We start from the raw sequence: 22,415 nt of genomic DNA, 5'->3' as shown, positions 1-22,415 counted from the left end.
ATTGGGAGGGATGTAGAGGTTACAAATAGTTAATTTAGTCAGAAGCACTTGTCGTGAACGTATTCTCCTTTATCTGATGAAAGCACAGTGCTTCAAACAAGCTACAATTCTTGGGTCAGTGCCCTATAGAAGTGACCAATGATCTCCTTTGCTGTCGTCTGTGAAGACATTCAATGCAATATAATTACAGATCTTTTAAAAGTTTTTTTTGTATTATTATTTCCTACAGTCAATTCATCCATTTTCTCCATTAAGTGTGCATGAATGTAAAGTGTGATTGAATGACCTACATATACATTTAAAAAAAAAAATAATAGAACGACACAGTTCTCAGGCAATAGAGTTGTTTATGACCATGGATCTGCCACTGTGGGTATTTACATATATTTAATTAGGACACGCTTAAAATTCAGTAACATACCATAGAGAGGGGATATTCACTGCATGCTTCATGTCAGCTTCAGGCTTCACGATAATTCAGGGTTCATTTTTTATGCCAATAAGATAAAGGGCCGACTCTCCAGTAACCATATGCATTCACCCCGGAACCTTCAAACTCTCCAGTAACCATATGCATTCACCCCGGCACCTTCAAAACAATGCAAGACATCCATACCCCTTTTGTTTTTCCATTTTCTTTCTTTTTGTTTTTTTTCTTGCGCTTATTAATTGCAACCCATGAACTCCTTGCAGGCATCTGGCACTTGAGTGAGGGGGAACTGTAACATGGCTCGAGCAGCGTGTGTGTGTGTGTGTGTGTGTGTGTGTGTGTGTGCACTTGAGTGAGGGGAAACTGTAACATGGCTCGAGCAGCTGTACCTCAACTGCATGTCGCCTGGGATGAAAGTGTCAAAGAAACTGATGCAATGTCAATGTAAATATGCTTGTTTGTTTGTTTGTGTGTGTGTGTGTGTGTGTGTGTGTGTGTGTGTGTGTGTGTGTGTGTGTGTGTGTGTGTGTGTGTGTGAGAGAGAGAGAGAGAGAGAGAGAGAGAGGGAAAAGAGTCTAGACAGTTATATTCATCTCAAATCAGATGAACGCACCCGTGAGATCTACCGCATATTTCTTCCATCTATCCCCAAACACAGTTAAACAAGGACACCACTGTTTTAAAATAAATTCTCAAAGTTTCGCATACACATGGGCCACGTTCCCACGAGGAGAAAGAGTTAAGTGTCTTGGCACTGAGGCAAAAAAAAAAACAAAAAAAAAAAAAACACACATTTACAAAAAAAAAAAAATTTAACTCAGAAACAGATACTTTCCTCTGGGGCATTGCACTCTTTAAAACTGTATATATAAAACATCCCTCTACTTTCTTGGAAATCTGATAAAATTCCTACTTTAACCTGATACTCCTGATATGCTATTATAATGTGACACTGGCCCTTTCTTTCAAGCTGTTTTTATAGTTCCTTGTATTGCTCTGTTTGAACTTCACTTTATGGGGAGAAATACTAATGATGCATTGTAGACTTTAGAGTCTTATTTGTTTCATTGAAGAAGCCTATGGATCCAACACTGAGTTCATACGATATTAGCAGATGCATTTGGGTATAGTATAGCAAAGTGAAGTTTGGGGTTGGGATAAGGTTATTATTAGGGAAAGCTTCTCGACAGGTCCTTGACAGGTAGTTCAACGTTAGCGTATTCGACTAGTCATCTAGTTTCTTCACTACACATTACACTTTGTGCAATGTCACTGCAAACAGTTTTTTTTTTTACTAGTTAAATATGCAAGGCTAATTTATCACTAAAATATGTAAGGTAAGGTAACTATGAGGGCCTATGTAGGGCCTAATAAGGTAACTATGAGGGCCTTAACTATCCATGGCATAAGGTATGAGGGCCTTAACTATCCATGGCATAAAGTGACTGTATGAGGGCCTTAACTATCCATGGCATAAGGTGACTGTATGAGGGCCTTAACTATCCATGGCATAAGGTGACTGTATGAGGGCCTTAACTATCCATGGAATAAGGTAACTATGAGGGCCTTAACTATCCATGGCATAAGGTATGAGGGCCTTAACTATCCATGGCATAAGGTGACTGTATGAGGACCTTAACTATCCATGGAATAAGGTATGAGGGCCTTAACTATCCATGGAATAAGGTATGAGGGCCTTAACTATCCATGGCATAAGGTGACTGTATGAGGGCCTTAACTATCCATGGCATAAGGTGACTGTATGAGGGCCTTAACTATCCATGGCATAAGGTGACTGTATGAGGACCTTAACTATCCATGGAATAAGGTATGAGGGCCTTAACTATCCATGGCATAAGGTATGAGGGCCTTAACTATCCATGGCATAAGGTATGAGGGCTGTTAGATTTAGGCATTTTCATAACTTCACATAATCTAATTACATCTCAACAAACGAATGCAAATTAGTTTGCATAGCACCAGACTAGTGTCATCGAGGTGGCCGCTGGCCTTTTGTCTATGTTGATGAGCCATCAGACATGGTTCCTGGCTTTTGTGGGTCTTGGAGCTAGAAACATTAGTTGGCTTTTGTCTACAGCCACGACAGGATGGTCGAGGCCACAAGGCATTAGCATCTATATGGCCATACCTGACTATGGCCCTTGGTCAAACTAGGCTTACCCCCTGACCTCCAGACACACCCATTCACTCCCCTTCACACATATGTTAATTCTACAATATAAATGAATGTACATCTCTGTAATGTTTTGAGAAGATGAAGCAAGGAGACCAAGCCGTGAGCAGACGTGCCTAGCGCATGCTCGTGCTGCGCCGAGCTGACCGTGGCTAGTGACTGAATAAAACACATTCTTTCGCTAAGCCGTCTTCTACAAGTCTGTTATTCCTGAACAAGCTAACTTGAACCAAGCGTGGGCATCCGACGAATTCGACGGAGGACAGCGAGATCTTTCAGGGCCTTAACTATCCATGGCCTAAGGTGACTGTTCCCCACCATTAAACCGATCACAAAAGCACATGGCTCTTTGTACCAAACATTTCAGTCATATTCACATATTCGCTCGTTTCAGCTTACTGTACAATGTCAATCAAGAGTGCAAAAGAGGCAGCATTCATGAAGCGGATCCGGTTCACTAAGAAACCAACCACCACCCACCACCGCCTCATAATCATCAGCAAGTCGTATTTAACTTTTCAGGATTATATTACGAAATACAGATAACCCAGCCAACATAGCATTTACAACAGCACTGATCTTAACTTCCACCCAACAAGTAAATCCTTGTTTTGTTAGGGTAGACGCTGATGTATTTTGCCACTGAAAACATACCAGAAATACTTCACTCATTAAACATACTAGCTCCTCAGGTTCCTAGTTAGAGCACACTATTCCCAAACATGCTTTAGCTTTAGCACTCTCCCTTAGCACTACGTAGTCAGCATCTGTCGGCATGTGTGTCTAGTGTGCCTCTGTGGGCACTCTGCTGTAACAGAAACAAGGTGCTACTTTAGAAATAACAGCCTAATCGTTTTATGGCCATATATGTAGCCTGTAACAGTAAGGATGTATTTTCATAGCCTAAAGTTTAGATTGATATGAGTTAACACGGTGTCACAACACCGGTCCTGGGCTCGGAGACCCAATCTCACCCCTACCGTCTGGTGATAGCCAAACACCATATAAACCCTGGGAGCCAGAGAGCTCAAATGATGCCTTAAGCCACTTAGGGCCTATTGGGGGGTTCGGAAAAGATGGCGCGAGAGGATGTTTCTCAGATTGTGTGTTTATGTGAGGTTCCAAGCTTCCATTTTCACCAATCATATTGTGGCGAATAAATTGTGAAATGACAAAATATTCTTCTGGCATAAACATTGGGTTGTAAGATGGAGTATAAGAGTGGTTGTTTGCATGAGGTAATCTCCCAGGGGGATGAGCCGTGGCCACCTCCGCAGATGATAAGGTAAATGCTCGAATCTTCGTCGTGGTGTGTCTCTAGATGTCTTACATCTTGAGAAATGTGAGGATATAGGACATTTCCATGACACTTCGTATGATATAATATATTATTGAGGAGAATGTTTTTAGAGCTGGTGTATCTTATAAGGATTGCGCCTGGTCCGAAAGTTACTGCAGTGTAAACTGAAGCTCTGCATTTCAAACTAGGTTAAACTAGGTCAAACTAGGCTAAATTAGTGTGCAGGGAAATCACACGAATGCCCTGCAAGCTTCATCACAGCTTTCCTGCATTCTCAAGCATGCATCCACCTCTCATATCCACGTATTTATTTTAAAATAAATAAATAACTACCCTTGTCATCGTGTTTTTCTAGTGTAAAAAACTTGGTACTGCTGCTGGGAAGGAATAATATCTCATTTCTTGACCACTCATGTTTGACGTTAAGTTTGATATAGAAAATAAAATGTTTGTTTTGATTCATTTTCAAGCAACTTAAGTGATGAGGGTAAAAAACAACCGTTTGACTGATGTAACTAAAGTTATATGCCTTTAAAGCTCCGCGAGTTTTTGTCCTAGAATCATAAAAAGAACACCCCCAGAAACCTTTAATATTGTACATATGCCACTTGTACATGAATGTTTTTAGTAAGAGGAAATATACAAAAACATCAAGGCATGTGAGACTTCCTAAAAAAGTCGAATAGGCCTCGGCCTCCTATGCCTACACAGCAACACGTTTCAGGGAATGTCGTTTTTCATACAATTTAACACAGAGCAAAGGCAAGCTCTCTCTCGCTCCTTGTTCTTCAGAAGACAAAATGGCTTTTCATAGATTCACAAACTAATGTTTGATTCACAGCTGCAGAATGATTGTTTTCATCGACTCCAAATGTCAGATGATTTGACATGCAAATGGTGACCTCTCAGAGGCGTTGATTAAGATGCAAATTCCGAAACGCACCAAGGCATGGTAAGCTGCGAGCACGATCTTCTGTGCATGGGTGGCATGCCATCTGAAGAAAGACGAAGCAATTAACAACTCCAGCAAATGACTCAGTCTTTTTTTTTTTGTTAATTGTAAAAAACAAATAAAAAAAAATGTAAACTGAGGGACTTAGAGAAAGGCTCCATGCCTGGTTTAAAATGTGTATGTTCTGAGAAATCAGTTGAACATGGTAAAGCAATCAATGTTTTTTAAAAAAAAACACAATTGTGAGCCAAAAAGTATATCTCCAATGACCCACAAGTGCTGGCTTGTACTCATTCTCTCGAGGCGATTTAAACATGAGACTGAACCAAATCAATTAAGTCAAAATATTATGGTTTAGAGGGACAGGAATGAAACACATAGAGCTTGTGAAGTAGCTAAGTAAACTTATCTTTTTAGCCTGAAATGCTCAGTAAGTCTTTCAGTGATACACTAGCCCTCTCAATCCCGTATTCACAGGACGGCACAGTGGTTAATTACCCCAGCCGTTTAACATCTCTCTCAAAAGCACTGCAGAGTTCTAGCTGTTTAAACTCTGCTTCCCACCAAAAAGCCATTAACTACAATAGTGTGGCTCCGTGGTATGTCTCATCACAATAGTGTTGCGTAAGAGATCAGAATGCCTGGCTCTCTGAGCTGACATGTCATGGCGGCTGGCAGAGGCATTAAAATAAAGAATCATAACCAGTGAGGGCTCTTCACTTGACGCTGAAGCACACTGAGCGTGATGTTCACACCATCTGAATATGCACAGATACTGTATGCTAACTAACGCAGGGGCTAACACATACGCATCAAACAGCAGTAAACATGGACGAGATGATAACACAGTCACACACACTAACACCAGACACAAAAGGGAAACATGAATCACGTTACTAGGACTGAACACACTGACACACAGGCTGGACACAGTCCCTCGACCAAAGCATGCTGGGAAACCCCCAACACACCATTTTACATATTCAATTTGGAATGATGAAAAGAAATTTGTTTATGTATATCATAGGTTGTTGGCTGTGTTACATTTTCATTTACATAATATTACATTTACTTCAAATTTAGGATCAATATTCATTGTTACTGCAATGTTTTTCAAACACTCAATCTCACAAGACATCCCCAGATCATCTCCTCACATGCCCTTTAAGTGGGCTCTCTCCGTGGGAGGACTTAAAGACATGCAGTATTCTCAATCCCTCCGTCTCCGTCCTTCTCCCGCTCTCCGTGACAAACCCGGCTCCGAGTCGAGTAGAGGAGGATAAGAGTGAAGCCACTGAAGTGTCATCAAGTTACACACTGTTCTGCTACTCTGTTTGACAATGCTGAGGAAGCTCTCCACTGCACTCTGGGTAATGGCACTTAGCAGGGCTACTTCAGAAGGCAGCCTTGCATGCACCGTTGAAAACGCTGCCTTGCACAAGAACGACACTCCTGTCACTACCAGAGTCTGGCATGTATAGTCTGGGAAGGGAAGGAGTTGTTTTGACAATGCCAGTGCTAAAAAATAAAAAGCCTCATGGATGATGTATTTTCCCTAGGCACTTTGCCATAGCGGTAATGAGCATACGGTCTCTCCCCCAATTCTCAACGGCCCCTTTTTTCTTTGTGAAGCCATTATTCTGATGAGGGGTTCACTTGCGAGGCCAGATGCCCACCTTATTGGCAGAGCTGCTCTCTTCCGCTGATCTTTGACTAAAGCTTCTCTCACTGAGTGGTAAAATGATAAAATCCTACATCCTAATTGGCGCTGTAACAATCCAGGATGCACAGTCGACTTTCTGGATGGATTTTTTTTTAAGCCCCGAAGCTCCTGTGTAACTGAACAACATTCAGCTTCTAAAGCAACAGCTGCTTCAAGGACACCTCTACGGCGGCTGACACGCTTTCTTACCTCAGCTGCCTTAAGAGGGCAGGAGGCACTGAATCTGACCCCGTGACTAAAAAGAAACCTCTCCAAGGTGTTCCTCTCCTGTATCCGTAATGTCATCTTTACTACTTAATGCCTCACTGTGAACTTTCCTGTGACCTCAGCTGTGTCCCTTGGGCCTGATTTCAGTCTTTCCTCTCAAAGCCAAGGACATAGGAAATGTGTAACATGACTCCTGTAATCATAATGCTCTCACTGACGTAGTAGACACAAGTCAAGGGCATGTTTTAGCTCTGAATATGTTAAAGAGACTGGGAGGAACAAACGACAGGCGGCACCGATAGAGCTACAGTTGCTTTTGTTAGGTTAGCAATTATAGTCCATTGCTCCACAGTTAGTTCCAGGCCACACATTGTGATTGGCTGACAGGCATGCTAATTAGTACCATTAACTCATGATAACGGCACTCTGACCAACTAACAGTAATTATCACTGTACTCTGAAGAACATTGTGCTCTGTAACCTAGCAACTGCTAATGCTAGCCTATCTCATATTGCTTACAAGTAGAGAAAAGGTATTCAAAAAAGGCTTTCAAAATAAGAATGTCACATTTGAAAGCCTAGTGTTAATGCACATATGGGGGCAAGTTAATTAGGCTTAAGACCAACACAACTTACAGGTAACCCCTCTATCTTGCTTATATAAGCTGGCTACTTTGACAGCTGTCTTAGCAGCTTTATCAGCTGCAGAGACAGATCAATGTGTCTCTGTGGAAGCTAAATGAACTTTCTTACTTTCTAAATTAACTTTTAGGCTCATTACGTTCTCCACATCTAATAACTTTATAGTTACGGTGGAACTGAGGGTATAGGCTCAGCATTACACACAAGATTGTATTTTGTCTTGAGTTAACACTTCTGCTCTGCTAATGAACAGCACCCAGCCTCTGGCCTTGTGACTTCCACTGCAGAACACTACTTTTAATATCTCACAATAATGCTCCTACACCTATGTATTATTTCATAAGCAAACCCACAGTTACTGTTAGAAACTGTAATCATGGTAATGTGATGTGGTCTGCTCATGAAATTAACGCACAAAAGACCCTGGGCTCTGCCGTACTGTATCATTTCAGCAGTAATTGACTCATCCAGCGTTCTCCTTCACTCTATGCCATGATTATCTAAATATCAGCTGCAAAATTTCGACGTGATAGACAATTCCATAAACAAGGTTTTTCTCCCGCGCTAGAAGCCCAACTGTGAGTCAGTGGAACAACTGCAGTAGGAGAGACTAAACAATGTGTCATGCAGCCTCACAACCTTCGGCAATTCTTCCTGTCTCCCCTCATAAATGTAGATGAAAGCAGTAGCTTAGAAAAGCTTTGTGCGGATTAGTATAAGTTGTCTTTCTCCTTGACCTCGATGCTCATGAACAAATATGTTCATTATGTAAAAAAAAACTCACTGCTTTTCAAGTCAGTGTCAGGGTGTTTTGATTTGAATGAATTAGATTTGGCATCAATATATTATGCCTTTGCAAGCGTGATCATTGCAGTGTTCACATCCACATTTACAGAAATCGCTTGAGAAGACAAATTAACACAAGAATGGATGCATACAGACACTTGGCAGTTTTTGAGCGTTCAACCAACCTTGAAAACATCGGGAGAAAAAAAAAGAGAAAACAAATTTAACAATGCCTAATGATTTTACATCTGTCATATTCCATATTCCACCCCCTCACAGCAGATACAGCTGATGAAAATCGGAGTTCCCTCCAAAGCAATTTCTGGCGCGCGTGGCAACAAAGACATAAAACAGATCTTTGATGTTTGATGCTGATTAACATGTGTAATGTAGGTATGCCTTCCCTTTTTAAACCATGAATTTATGACAAGCAGGTCTTCACTTTTCTCTCACAGTTGCCCCCTCCCCTCTTCACTTAAAGGTGCAGTCCGTGTTTCTAATCCAACATTATTTTGTCAAATTCAGCAAATGCTGCTCTTCAGGGTTCTCTAGCTGTCCATTCTGTGCGAACACACACACACACACACACACACACACACACACACACACACACACACACACACACACACACACACACACACACACACACACACACACACACACACACACACACACACACACACACACACACACACACACACACACACACACACACACACACACACCAACTCAGGTGTTACTGGCTCTGTGAATGGTAAAACAAAGTGGCACCGAGCCATAACCTATTCCAGCCAATCAACACGGTAGCACGGAAATTAAGGGTGTAATTTGCTTGGCTGATGAGCTCAAATATCAACAACCTTTCACCAGAATCACAGACTGTACCTTTAACATTCCATTCTAAAGCAACACCTGACCAAAAAAAAAAACATAGCGTGGAAATGTGGTTAAGTAGTTGGACTATGAAAGAAAGCTCTAATCAAACATCAAATCACTAGTATATTATCAAGCGCCACAGCAGATCTGTTGGTCCAGATGCACCCTTTATTGCTCAGCATTATCCCTGGATGCCTTAGCAGCAATCATCTCCCTCGGCTTTGAAATTACAAACCACACACTAGAAATCCATTTCAGATTAACGTCCTTGGAATATCTGAGAGGTGTGATAGGAGATATCAGAACAATTGCTGTGGGTCAAAATCAAACCGATTCCTCACGAGCTCTAAACAATCTGTAAGACAATAAGAAGCCCTGCTGTTGAACCACGCTTTATGTACCAACACAAGCTATATGTAGATTCTACAGACTGCATTTCACTTCAGCATTTCACAACCACATCTGATTCATTTAATTTCTTTTACTATCTAAGATTATTTTATAGGAATTCAATCAATTTTGCCAACCCATGACACTGACACATTGGAATGCGTCATAACCGTGACGAAATTGCATACGAGCTCATTCTAGCAGGTGTGCTTCTTCTCTTCACACATTTCCCCAATTTGATATTTCCTTGTTAAATAAACAACATGAATTAAAAACAGATGTATATTTTTACCACTCAAGGACGAAACAAAGAAGCTATCAACAACCTACTATATACATATGCACTGCATGTCAAAATCTGGCTACAATGTTATTGGACAGATAGACATGCTACATACATTACCAGGGCACTCGAGATACCCTTCACATTAATAGTATACTCCTATTTTAACTCTGCATTTGAACATACAGGTGTTTTAATGTGTCGATAAAGAACTGTAATGCATCAAAAAAATCTGCAGGACGCTGAGGAGTTGATAAAATATTAACATTAAAATCCAAAGTAAAAATTGGCGCTCAAAGGTATTCATTATGAAGTCTGAAATGGATTTTTTTAGTTGGTTTTGTTCTCAACAGCTTTTGTGAGACACCATGCTGTATTTTGCAAGAACATTCATATCCAAGCATTGTATAGCTCCTAACCTTAGCGCATCCTAGAGCTCTCTCAATCAGGCTTCTATTCAGACCAGTGTTGCCACGGCAACAGTGCACATCTTTCATCAGTCTATTTGCTAAATGCAAGTAATCTGAGTCATTTATCTGGGAGTACATTTCTTTGAAACCTCAAAAAGGGGCGACAAAGGCGAGTGTGGCACTTCTTTTCAATCGAGAAATGCCAAGAAATGTCTAAAACAAGTATTCCCACAGCAGACACATTATTTCTCTCTGGTACCTTTGAGCAGCACTTGCCATCTACAGTATGTACTCAAACTTCGCCTTATTCAATCAACATTAAACTCTACAAGCTTTTGGGTTAATAATGTGTTATGCCTCCCAAACACTTATGTTTCCAAAGCCAATGTAACCGTGCTTGTTTCATAACGGAAAGCGTGCCATTAAGTGTTCATTTTCTTATGTACCGCAGGGTACATAAGAAACTGCAAATTAGGACACTGTGGTGCCGTAATTGTACTTATTTTCTAGTCATAGCCCCTTCATTTTCTTCATCTGCATAAATAGCAGACAAAGAGCAAACAGCTCACATCCATACAGCATGCATATGCATATGTGGTATATTTTGAGGGCGGAAGCACACTTGTTTATCAGCCAGTGGAATCGCACCACACATTTGACACACCATGGCAAAAGCAGGATGGGGGGGGGGGACAAAAAAATCTTGAGAGAGCAGGCCAATCAAATCTAAAGCACTTGGCTCTGCTGGTGTGAAGCTCAAACAAATAAAGTAAATGCCTTTCTTTTTCTAAGTCATGGGTGCCTTTACAATGAGCCGTTTTAATAAATCTAAGTCTGCAGATACATTCATGACATGTCCTCACAGGCTAGGTCGAAATGGCTTTACAATGTATTAACCATATGCCTCTTACTGCGGGTGTGGTTCTGCTGCAAATTGTTCATTATCATCTCTCTCCCAGGTAAATTACAAACACATTTTTCACCCTGCGCTGGGCATCGCACTCTACCTGGGACACTAATAGAGAAGGCTCTCCTTACTGTGCAGATTAATGACATTATGGTCAGAGGATGTGCAGCACTGTACAGGACCAGAGCTGATAGCATCCAGGACCCCAGGGAATTCTCATGTATCCATGACCACACAATTCAGTCAATTTCGGCCGGACATGTTTGTGGCTGGTGACTATGACAACACTCGCTATGGCTACACTCACATTCCAGAAGACTGGCCAGACATTCGGGAGTACTGGGGCATGAGTGAAGTTAAGGGAGAAATGATAAACAATCCCAAATCAATGCAGCCTTGCCTGCTTCATATATAACAATTATGTTGTGCTTACACAGTGTGTCTTCCTATGTGGGGCAGAATATATGCATGGACTGATCTGCTGTAACATGTAACGCAATGCTGAGTTCAATGTCTTGGCTTTTGGAACACTTATGAGCCGGCCCTTTTTTGTGTTTAATTTTTGTGAAAGCTTGTGTTGCTATTGTATGAATGACAGTGGGCATCATGCGATTGCAATCCACTGAAAAACAGTCCTATTGGTACACCTCTCAACCACCAGCAAACAACCTGATTGCATGTAGTGAGCGCTTTCCTGGTGGATTGGAGTTTTACTTTGATTGCCTGCGTTTGGAGAAAAGACAGAAGCTATTTTTTTTATTTGTGTTGATTGCGCTGATAACAAAGGAAGAGACATATTACATTCTTTTTGTATGACTATCCATTTTGGTGCGTTATGACAAAAACTGGAGGTCCTTCCTTTTGAGAGTGTGCTTCCACCTGAAATCTGCTTTCTGTGAATCCTTGAATCTCCACAGTTTTTCCTTTGAGTAGCTAACAAAGAATGCACTCACCCACATCCTATCCAATATATATATATATATGATGCAGACAGGCTGCTGGTGGTTCTCAGAGTAAAACTGAGTTTCAGGTTTATAAAATTGCATGTATATAGAGCCCACTTATGCTGTCAGTGCGATAGTTTAAATATATATATACTGTATATATATTTAGAAATCAATAGTACAACATATCCTCCATGTGTGTGTGGAGTCTCCGAGCTATCTACACAGCTGATAGGTGAATGCTAAATTTAAAAATGGCTAAAATGTAAGTCTATGGGTGCCATTCATCTGTGTTTCATCAGAAACAGAATCAGAAAGGTTTGTATTAACACATCTGATAATTCGGCTCCCTCTTCATGAAAGCATTATATACTTTAAGCTCTTTGGAAGCATCACGTGCACCTCTCTCTCTTGCCTTAGCTCTGAGCTAAGGGGTTAATAAGATATAAATATTTCCATGGTATCTGTATAATCAAAGACTGTATCACTGTATAATCTCAGAATCAGCAGCTGGTTAACTACTTATCTACTTGTCAAGATCTTAATAGGCCACTGTTTGAACAATCCCTCTATCATATATCAGGAGAAAGCTATTTATGTTACAGTTAGAGCTTGTTCACACACCTGAAAAAAACAAAGATGGAATCTGGCTGGCTGTGAGCATGAGTACACAAAATAAACATTATATATTCTATCTTCTTAGCCTCTTGCTACTGAAACCAGCCCAAGGGAATTGCAGATATTTAGTGTAATTGTAGTGAAAATGACTGATATTGACATACATGATGTGTTGTAAGGTTATCCACGTGCTCAATATGAGTACCCCATGAGTGCCACACCAACATATTGAGCACGTGGATAACCTTATAACACATCATGTATGTCAATATCAGTCATTTTCACTACAATTACACTAAATATCTGCAATTCCCTTGGGCTGGTTTCAGCAGCAATTTATTAGCATATTGACAACAATACAACACACAGGTAAACATCCACGCAATTATGACTATATCATGATACACGCGCACAAGAGAAGAACCATCAGATTAATCTCCTCTTTGTCTAACTGTAAATCAGTAGGAGCAATGGGAGACTAAATCCTCATCTTACTGCCGTTTCACTAAACTGGTCCTAGCATTGACCCCGATCTCTTCATGAATACAGCTGTGGGTAATTAATGGAGGCAATCAACTCTGCCCCCGCGGACTGCACTCCACAACCCAGCATACGTTGCTGAGGTCAGAGACCAAAGCAATGGAAAAAATGAAAGCCTTCAATCAGAGGTGGGAGGTAACACATTACTTTTACTCTGTTACACGTACTGGAGACTTTTGCATGTCTTGCAACTTTTATATTAAATCATTTCTATTCACGGGTGCACAGATTCTAGCTGACAATGTCGACTGCTTTGGCTACACAGACATGAAAACGTAGACACCACATAAGCCTCTGGTTCATACGCCAAAGGTGCAGCTATATTGAAACAGGACACTTGACAGTGGGAATCTAGGGAAGTCAATCACAAAACAGTCTCTGAGTGGAAATCATGAGGCTGCATCGGGGTGTGCAAATCATCATCCCTTTCAGGATGTATTACCTTGTACACGTGAGCTGCACGGTTGGGTTTTTTGCAGTTGTATTTGGTACCCTAAAATAACATTACGTTGAGAACATATGCAATATTGGGTTTACCTTGATATTAGTTACTATAACTTTAGATAATGTGTGGTTTGAATAGTGTGGTGAAAGTGTTCACTCATTCGTCAGTTAACTGCGGAGTCTATACATCAGTGATAATCCTAAAACATTGGGTTATATAGGCCAACCAACAATTTAGTTATTTTTTTAATCGGTGGAATGTGATTTAGTACTTGCATGTGCAGATGGCTGTCACACTGTGTTTATTGGACAAGTATTTTTACATTATATATTTTGGGCATAACCTCATATTTTAATAGAATAGATGAAAAATATCATCACAAGAAGTTACTGACTACTTGAGTAGTGCCTTTATGAGATACATTCTTACTCTTAATCAAGTCATTAATTTGATGGGTATTTTTACTTTTACTTCAGTCATTATTATTAAGTTACAATCCTTTTAGTTGAGTCGGCCTTTTACTTACTCTACCCACCTCTGGCCTCAATAACTCTAACCATGGCTGTCCTGTTAATTAAAAATATTTTGTGTGTGTGTGTGTGAGTGTGTGTGTGTGTGTGTGTGTGTGTGTGTGTGTGTGTGTGTGTGTGTGAGTGTGAGAGAGAGTGTGTTAGGAAAAAAATAGAACTGAGGCTCCATGAACTTCTATTCGGTGTACAATATATCTACAGTCTGAGTTGTTATGCCTAAATGCATCAGTGCTCAGCAGTGACATCGCCATCAATCAGCTTAATACGGGATCCAGCGATTAGGAAACGCTGCATCTCGGAGGTGTAATGCAGTTGATCAGCATTAATTGTGTAATTATCCACTTCATTTAGACATATGACATTGCTACGCAGTAATTAGGTTCACCAAGATTAAGGGGACAGATAGATAGGGAAACTCTCATCAGTAAAGCACTGTATGGATCACAGCATGTGAAAACACCGTATGAAATACCAACACAAATACATTAACAACATTGTGCTATTATGGGATGGTACTTGTGATGCTGTCAGCGTCCATTGTGAACTGGCCTGCTTTGTAATACATCGCAAACAATCAACTTTCGGTACTGTACCTTTTTTTAGTTTGTAGTTGTATATTCTACACAAGTGGAATATACTTGTTGGATATGAAACTGATTGCTGCAATCTGCATGGCATATTTCCAGGGAAAATATGCAACTGAACCTTAACACTCTCCCTTAACACTCTCCCTTAACACTCTCCCGGAACACTCTCCCTTAACACTCTCCCTTAACACCCTCCCTTAACACCCTCCCTTAACACTCTCCCTGAAGGGGAGACAGTTATTCTATGAGGTCATTTAATCTTGAGCATTTCAAATTATCTTTGACTAATGTGCTTGAATGTTTCCTAAATATTACACTACAGATTCTTATTCCATATCTCATGAAATATAGATTCCCGTGGAGAAAGCAGGTTGATTCTGTGCTGAATACACAGTGGAGTATATGGATAGCAGAGTTGATAACATAGTTCAGGGGATTATTCAGTGTGAGATTACCCAGGGCACTGCTGTAGCATAAACTTGTCTCCTTTCACTCATATTGATTTGTCTTTCCAAATGCCTTTAAATGCCCATGAGACCAAACACACACACACACACACACACACACACACACACACACACACACACACACACACACAGTCACTCTCTCATGCATAAAGAGAGAGAACAAGAGTGAGAGAGAAGGAGAGAGAGAGTGAGAGAGAGAGTGAGAGAGAAGGAGAGAGTGAGAGAGAGAACAGTAAACAAGCTCCACTTTACCTTGAACAATGACGTGAACAGATGTTGTTGTTGCCTTGCTGCGCGTCTGCACGGCACATACGTACTGGCCTTCGTCTGTCATGTCCACGTTCTCAATCTTGATGGTGAACTCGTCCTGGTTGAGGGTGACCAGACTGACGCGTGAGTCCACGGACCACTTGTCCTCCCCGGCGTACATTATACTCGATCGGTTCAGCCACGCCGAGTGTGTCACCAGGTCTCCCTGCCCGCAGCTGGGTGACGGGAAAAACACAAACACGACAACGACAAAACGTTAGCATGTGCTTCATGTGCAACACAAGCTATTGTAAGGAGGCTAATTGGTCACTGGATATAACTGGATAAGTTTGGCAGGAAGTTAAACACATCAGTGTAAATATGATTTTTCATAAATGTATTAAATATATATAATGACTCAATCAAACAAAAATGTGTGAGAGAATCAGTTGAATGAATTTTATGTCAGGAATTAAGCCTGAGGCTGCCCTATAGACTATCTACAGATGCTCAGATCATCTGTTCAAACTCTATTAACTACAATTTATGATTAAGGTTAAGGTAAGGGGTTTGGTTTGGTTAAGGTGATGTTCAGTGAACAATTAGAAAGACCAAGCTTGAATTTCAACAAATCATTCGTAAAGTCTCTGTAGACAAGACTGACCAGATATGTCCTTATATGTGACTGTGGGCAATAGCTACTAGCCAAATTTTTTTTTTAAAGAAGGCAGAAAAGCAGCTGTCATTTTTCAAAACAGTGAACATGGCATGGACAAAAACGTAGCGTGTTCTAAATCCAACATTAAATGTCTTCATAGTGTAGCTCAAATGATGGTCACACATCTCAATCACATCTCACACTATCCGTCCCGACTACAGTGCACATGCATTTCTAACCAAAACCACCGATTAGAGAGCAGCATACCACCGACCAATAAAATATTAAGAGTAAGCACTTTATAGTAATACTTCATCATGTTGGCAGTCCCTTTAGGTCCCCACCTCCTATGAATATATTCATGAGAAGTTGGCCTTGTTCATTTTACAAATGTATCTATTTTTTTCACATGCTCAAGTCTCAGGGAACCCCACTCATTTGTAAGCTCTACACCAAGCGTACAAGAATGTCCAACCTCATTTCTGGCTGCCCGAGTCTGTGGCAGTGACACCTACAAGAGCCAAATGTGTTCAGAGAAATAGCCTGGGTAGGCTGGCCTGCCCGAGCTGGTTGGTGAGAACCGGGGGCTTCATTTGTGGCCAGATCATAAAAGCACTGGTGTGCCACCTGAGCCCCTCTCTGCCTCAGCAGTCAGGCCACCATGCAGTGTAGGGTTCATCCCAGGGTGGTTTGCTGCGAAGCTCGCTGTATGTGAAACACCAGAAGGATGATAACTTGTTAACTAGATGGATGAAGGAATATATCTCCCTCCCCCCCCAAAATAAAAAAAACCCAAACTTCCAAGATGTGGCAGTTTATGCTGCACTGGATGAGTTTCAAATTAGGACTTCGTCTTTCCATGGATCAAATGAACCCAAAGACTAATTGTAGTAGAATTATTGAATACGTAGTTAGCAAATCATTAACACTATTTGGGTTTATGAAATCATTAGTTCACTTATGACATAACACTGGCTTACATAGACACAATCGTGTGTGAGGTCCAAATAATGTTCTCTTGAAAGTCACAATTAAAGCCGTATAAAAGAATATGGTGACAACCTTGGCACAAAAAAACAACTTAAGAAAACTCAGATGCATTGTCGCTGTGTTGGAGGAATGATACCAAGGCCTTGATCTGCGTGGGTGATGGGTGAAGAACCGTTCCCCAAAATCTGCACAGATGTATGTAATGCCATTGATACACTATGATAAATCTGCACAGATGTATTGTAATGTTATTGATAAACTATGATTGTGAATCAGGTATTCATCATGAGTCCTCAGCCACTCGGACAAACATACGTGTCCCATGCTGAATGCAGTCAACAGACTGCTCAAGGATTTGTTGCCTGTAAAGCCTAAACAAACAAACAAACAAACAAACAAACAAACAAAGACACACTGCCGGGTGTAAAAAACTGTTCAAGGCTGCAGTGGGATACTCTACATTAGGCAAGTCTCAAGGGTATTAAAACTAGCCCAGTGATGGGAAAAAAAATGCAAATTGAGAAAAAAAAAAAAAAAAAACCTATTTCCTTGTAATTTCTTTGTTATTGAGCCATGGCTTCTTAATGGCAAGATGTTAAGTAAAATGGCAACGGTCCAGGCCAATATTCTTGTCGTCAGGCTAAAACAAGTAGCTGCTTAGAATTACAATTATGGCTAGTCTGGCTAAAGGAATGAACAACGTGCTTGAGAAATAACATATAGAGGAGCCAACTAAATTTGACATCAGCTAATTAATATTATTACGTCTGGATGAGTGGGAGTAGACTCTGACAGAGCTAAGCTTCTGCTTCTTCCTGTTCCGGACGTGCTGAAGAACATGCTGTCACTGAGGACAGAAAATGAATCAACAGGCTTACTTTTGAAATGTACCTTGGCAGATAGCAGTGGAGAGGAGTTCACTTATTTCTATCCTTAGAGCATCAAATAAGTCCGATTACAGGTTACAGTCCCAGGACTCACACACTTTCTAAACCCCTGGTGACCCCTCAGGCAGGGATTATTCAGACTTTGGTTCCCTGAAATACATTTTTTATGCAGAAAGGTAGATATATTTGAGGAGGACAAAAGGCATTTCAATTTCCAATCATCATAATTATCATTACACATCTTACTAAAAAGCTTGCACTATTTCTCCTGTTCTTTTAAAACACGACCCAACTAGTACCTTTCTTATTAACCAAACCATCGTGATCAACAACTTGTCCTTATCAACAACTCGCTTGTTTAGTGGTGGAAGTTTTTCCTCCACATAGCATGTCATGAAAGCAGAAAGGCTGAATAAAGCCTGATTTAAACGTGGGTTAAGAGAAGTCAAGGCCATGAACTTGTTCACACACGGAGGGTATTTTCTTTTAAAATGTGATCAACTCTAAATATAATCAGATATTCTATTTCCAATCCCTTCAGAACAAAGCTTTTTTATGTTTTCCACGTCTGACTCGTGAGGGCATCTGGGTGTCTGAGATACAGATACATTCTGTGGGGGGGTGGGGGTGTGATTCAGTGTGTGAATGCATACTAATAAAAAATGTATCAAACATCAACCATCAACAAAAATTACAATGGAAACAGCAGCTTCCCCCTGCATGTATGTTTTATGTGCCGTTTCCAAATGTCTAAAGGCGATTTTATGAAGATCAAACACAATTTAGGGTGGAACACACAGACTGGGCAAATATTTCTGTTTGTGTGAGTGTTCAGAATCTTTTAGATGTGTTTGTGTGTGTGTGTGTGTGTGTGTGTGTGTGTGTGTGTGTGTGTGTGTGTGTGTGTGTGATGTTTAATGTTGTTTACTACAACTGTCTATGGCATTGTTTCCCATCTTGATCTTATAAGACCTAGATTCAATTTTCAGACACTGCAGAGAGCCACTGCAAAGGCACACTGTAAAGCCATCTACAGTACTAAGAATGATAGGCATCCTCCATAACCATATAGCATACAGTAACTTTGATTTATCAATCTTATCCCTTGATAAATGGAATGAAAAAAATAAATCCGGTGTCATTTTTACAGCATCATCACCCTGGAGAACAAGTAGCTTTACAAATAACACAATTTTTTAGTTGAGGGCAGCAGATTCCATTCTTTGGACTGTCAGTGTAGCTCCATCATTTTGGGTGCTGATGACACAGAGGAGGTGTTCAGCTGCATTCCTGACTCATCGCATGCAGTCTATGTCACTATGAGAAGGCATCACGGCAGAACAACTACTCTCAGTTTTCAGCCATACTGTCAGTCATGATTAACGACATACCTCACCAGCATCACTTCATCGGTTTGGGTTTATTTGAATGATTTTAATTGAGTGCTCCCTAGCTATTTTCACTGATTTGATAAGACAACAAAAAAGCCTGAACATCCCCCGTATTATTTGCAGTACATAATAAAGGCTTGATTAATGAACACCTACAAGAACGTTATTGCTAGTTCTTCCCTTATTATTGTAATATGCACACATTAGACCCAATTTTGTGAAGTAATAACATCCATCACTCTGTATTAGAGACATAGTCTACATATGAATGTCTTTCCACAACGAAACACTCGAAAACCATCAAGGCAAACACACCCAAGTATGACATGGTTTGGACAGACGCTGGATCTTCAACTCAATCTTACTGGTTAGGCCTACTGATGGAACCATTTATTCCCCCTCACAGCAGATGCTGGCCGTAGGCTTCTCTCCTGTCCAGCTTAGACTGTGGAAAGCCGCAGTGCTTTAACAACCCCTCGGTTATCTCGCAAAGCATTCAGTCTATGGCTTCGAGGGCAATCTCTCAGCTTTCATTGGGTTAGACTGAGAAGCTGCTCAGCTGACAACACACATACTCTCCACTCATTCTTCCAGATGCATTTTCCTCCAGCAAAACTGGCGGAGATCACACTGTGATGGGCAAAGGCTTTGCATTATATAAACTTTTTTTTTTTATGATGTCTGCAAGCATATTGCCGGTCTGAATGCTCTGGCACAGATGCAATGTGTGCGTATCTACGGCGAAATGATTAGCGCCAGTGATGCAGTGATGTTAGATACGGGTAGTCTGGGCATGCTAGCATAATAGCTAAACAGACTACCAGTCATGTCTTAAAGGAAGCCTATGTAGGACCTGACCACCGGGGAGAACACCAGAGCAAATGTGGTCCCTGAACATTACTATTGTAAGTGTGTGTGTCCGGTTGTGTATGCGTTTGGGTGTGTGTGTGTTGAATTACATCATTAACAGTCTAATTTCAAGAATTAGCCCACTCATTTACACAACGTTCAAAATCTGCCTTATCAGATATTTCAAAGGGCAAGGAATTAGTTACATTAATTAAAGACATTTTGTTGAATTTCCATTTCAAAGACTCGACAATGTTGGTAAATCATGTATCCACTATCAAATATCTAAATCGCCATACCTTAAACTAAATCACCCAAACCCTAAACTAAATCACCCGAACCCTAAACTTAATCCATGTTCTGAACATGTAGTTTTTAGTTAATCCAAACCTCTAACTTGTACATCTGAATTCTAAAATGGCTAACATTTTTTACATTTCTAAACAATGTCACATTAGAGCCACATTTAAAATCAACCACTAAACATGAATGGTTCATTTAACATCAACCCCAAAACATGAATGGTTCTAATATTTCTTTTGTCTGACGCATCATTTAAAAGATGCTATGGCAACTAAAAGTTCTAGGACAAAACAAACTAATAATAATAATAATAATAATAATAATAATTCGACTCCCTCCAACTAATCCCTGAAGCTAAATGACGAAGATCAAATGTTAATAGTGCGGAAGCATTGTGTGTCATATTAGAACAGTAGAACCAGAAAATTAATGAATTGATTTCAATGCAGTGTGACCAAATTATCTAAATGTTTGAGTGAAACATGTCTCTTCCATTTCCCTTCATGGCGTGACATGTTCCAACATCTGTTTACGGTGGACATGCTGTAATTGTGTTATAATTGCACACTGAAAACCATGAAAGGCACCTTGTTAACACCTAAGTGCAGAGGGAGGGGAATTGGATATAAGAAGCCAAAACTATCAGGCAATTAAGGAACAATTAAGTAATCGTCTGGATTTGCTCTGCCCAAAAATTAAGCGTGAACAGTCCTGTCTGAAGCATGTTCACTCTGATTCGCGTTCATGCTCGGAGTAACGGTCGGATTAAGGCTTAGTTGAAAATCACCTTGGCTTTTTGAAGTGCTTCCACACAAATGAAGGTGCAAATACAAATTACAAATAATACCCATTAGGATTCTGGAGCCATGGATCCATGGCGAGTAGAGGAGGTGGCGAAGCTCAGCTGGTGTTTACCAAAACCTGAAGTGCTCCACTGAAGCTGCTCGGCCATTAGGGAGACGCAGGCCAATTAAGATTCGGCTCTTTTCATATTTCACACACAGGCGCCGTTCACACACATTTGAGCTCTCTAAAAGTGAATGAGCGGCAGTAATATGTGCAAGTGCATACACACGCACACACACACGCACACACACACACACACACACACACACACACACACACACACACACACATAATCATACACACACACACACACACACACACACACACACACACACAATCATACACACACACACATACACACACACACATCCACACACACACACAAACACACACACACGCACGCACACACACACACACACACACACAAACACAGAGCACAGAAGTGGTAGGGCCAGTACGGCCCGGGGTTTACCTAATTTTGAACATCAAACAAGTACAAAAATATTGAATATAATTTTAATATTAAATATATCATCGGTAGCCCCCTCCCCTTCCTTTCTATCTCTACCTCTACCTGGCCGGCTCCAAGCAGATGCAGAGGTTCTGCTCTCTACCTCTCTACCTGGTCGGCTCCAAGCAGATGCAGAGGTTCTGCTCTCTACCTCTCTACCTGGTCGGCTCCAAGCAGATGCAGAGGTTCTGCTCAAGGATTCTTCCTGTTAAGTGGGAGGTTTTTCTTGCCCCTGTTGCCTTTGTGCTTCCTTCTGTAAAGTGTCTGGAGATAATTGTATTGTTTATCTGTTGGTGGGGGTGGGGGGGTGATGATGGGCCCAACCAATTCAAAATGCTTTCCTCGGTTCATGCACACACATACACACAAACATGCACACACACACACACACACACACACATTTGTAACCAACTGAAACCACAGTAGAACCCACCTACATTCATTTGTGTGCCTAAAACAACACAAAAATGACCGTTTTCCACCATGTTTACATGCTCCAC

At 40.8% G+C, this 22,415-nt stretch overlaps 1 protein-coding gene across 6 annotated transcripts in view; it reads right to left on the bottom strand.

Annotated features, from left to right (window-relative positions):
- The window catches only part of ntm (neurotrimin), a 214,758-nt gene that overhangs the window by 27,106 nt on the left and 165,237 nt on the right, over positions 1-22,415 (bottom strand). For all 6 annotated transcript variants that reach the window (XM_042708491.1, XM_031572175.2, XM_031572177.2 and 3 more), the window contains one exon: positions 15,484-15,716. In XM_042708491.1, coding sequence (XP_042564425.1) covers positions 15,484-15,716 — 233 coding nt within the window. The remainder of the gene's footprint in view (positions 1-15,483; positions 15,717-22,415) is intronic.

Source organism: Clupea harengus, chromosome 8, assembly GCF_900700415.2.
Source record: "Clupea harengus chromosome 8, Ch_v2.0.2, whole genome shotgun sequence".
In the NCBI taxonomy this organism is placed as follows: Eukaryota; Metazoa; Chordata; class Actinopteri; order Clupeiformes; family Clupeidae; genus Clupea; species Clupea harengus.
This window is presented reverse-complemented; position numbering and strand designations above follow the sequence as displayed.